The following is a 1,275-nucleotide window of genomic DNA, read 5'->3' as shown; positions in this document are numbered from 1 at the left end:
TTAAATTTGATCTCCTGGGCATCTATCCTTATCTTCGTCGTTATCACTGTTAATAGCAGATTTCACTTTTCCTCTCATTTTTGCATGTTTAAAGTTCACATTACGATAAAAAAAAAATACAGTTTCTAATTTCATTTTCCTGTTGTAAAGACTGTTTTGCATTATTTTCTTCATCGTATGCTTGGTAGTTGATGTGATTTGGGCGCGTGTGGTGTGCAGGTTTGATTTAAAAAGAAAAAATGGGAAGTTATTTATTTATTTTATTCCTAACAATAACGGCTGTTTTCTTGACCATTTTCGCCGTCTCGCGTCCTAAGAATTTGGCAGCTTTCTTCAGTGTATATCTTTGGATATGCGCTTTCCCTTCGTTTGGCACTTTGTTGATAGATTTCTTGGCAGTTATTTTGTCAGCGGCTTTTGCTTTTGTTAATGACTTCTTGACAGTTATATTGTTAGATCTCTTAACACTGATCTTGTTAGATTGTTTAACACTTATCTTGTTAGCAGTATTTGCTTTTACATATGATTTCTTGACACTTATCTTGCTATCAGCTTTTACCTTTGCCACTGATTTCTTGGCACTTATCTTCTTAGATGGTTTTGCTTTCTTCACAGATTCTTTAGCGATGAAAGCCCTCATTCTTGATCTCTCCTCAGTCTCCGTCTTGGAGAGATACCTTTGGCCGGTCTGTCTCCCGCCCGCTGGATTCCCGGCAACAGGCACCTTCACGAACGTTTTCTTGCAGGCGTAACCGTGAGTTTTTGTCTTCCTCGAACACAGACTCGAGGCTTCATCGGTACTCAAAGGTCTTCTCTTGTTCTCGGATCCTTTTCGGTCATCGGCAAGTTTGAACGACCCGGAGGCCCCGCTTCCTCTAATCTGCGTCAGGCAACCGCTGTCGACGCCTTTCTTCAACGCTATCTTGATGTGAGTATAAGTCTTCTTCTCGTCCTTCACGCTGTAAGTGGTGAGGATGTACTTCTGGATAGCCTGGCGCGACGAACCCAAGCGCTCTCTCATGACTCCTATGGCCGCGCGGACCATAGTGCTGTACTTCGGGTGTGAGGGCTTCTTAGTTCCCCCCATGGTTGCTAGAGAAAGAGAGAGAGGAGGTGGAGGGGAAGGAGTAACAACAGTCCTGGCGGGAACCTGGTGGGGGTGTGGACGCGATTTATCCTCAGCGGGTGAAGTACCTTTCGGGAGCGAGGCGAGGCACTCCTCGTCTCCGGCTCGGAAAGGCGATTGGGGGTTATGCTTTTGGGTCGGTCGCTCAT

At 45.0% G+C, this 1,275-nt stretch overlaps 1 protein-coding gene across 1 annotated transcript; it reads right to left on the bottom strand.

Moving 5' to 3' along the window:
- Positions 1 to 247: 247 nt before the first annotated feature.
- LOC119586065 (histone H1-beta, late embryonic-like) lies at positions 248 to 1,139 on the bottom strand. The gene has a single exon (XM_037934763.1). The coding sequence runs from the start codon at positions 1,085 to 1,087 to the stop codon at positions 248 to 250; it is 840 nt and encodes a 279-aa protein (XP_037790691.1). The 5' UTR covers positions 1,088 to 1,139.
- Between the last annotated feature and the right edge of the window lie 136 nt (positions 1,140 to 1,275).

The sequence above is a fragment of the Penaeus monodon genome, chromosome 20 (genome assembly GCF_015228065.2).
Source record: "Penaeus monodon isolate SGIC_2016 chromosome 20, NSTDA_Pmon_1, whole genome shotgun sequence".
In the NCBI taxonomy this organism is placed as follows: Eukaryota; Metazoa; Arthropoda; class Malacostraca; order Decapoda; family Penaeidae; genus Penaeus; species Penaeus monodon.
This window is presented reverse-complemented; position numbering and strand designations above follow the sequence as displayed.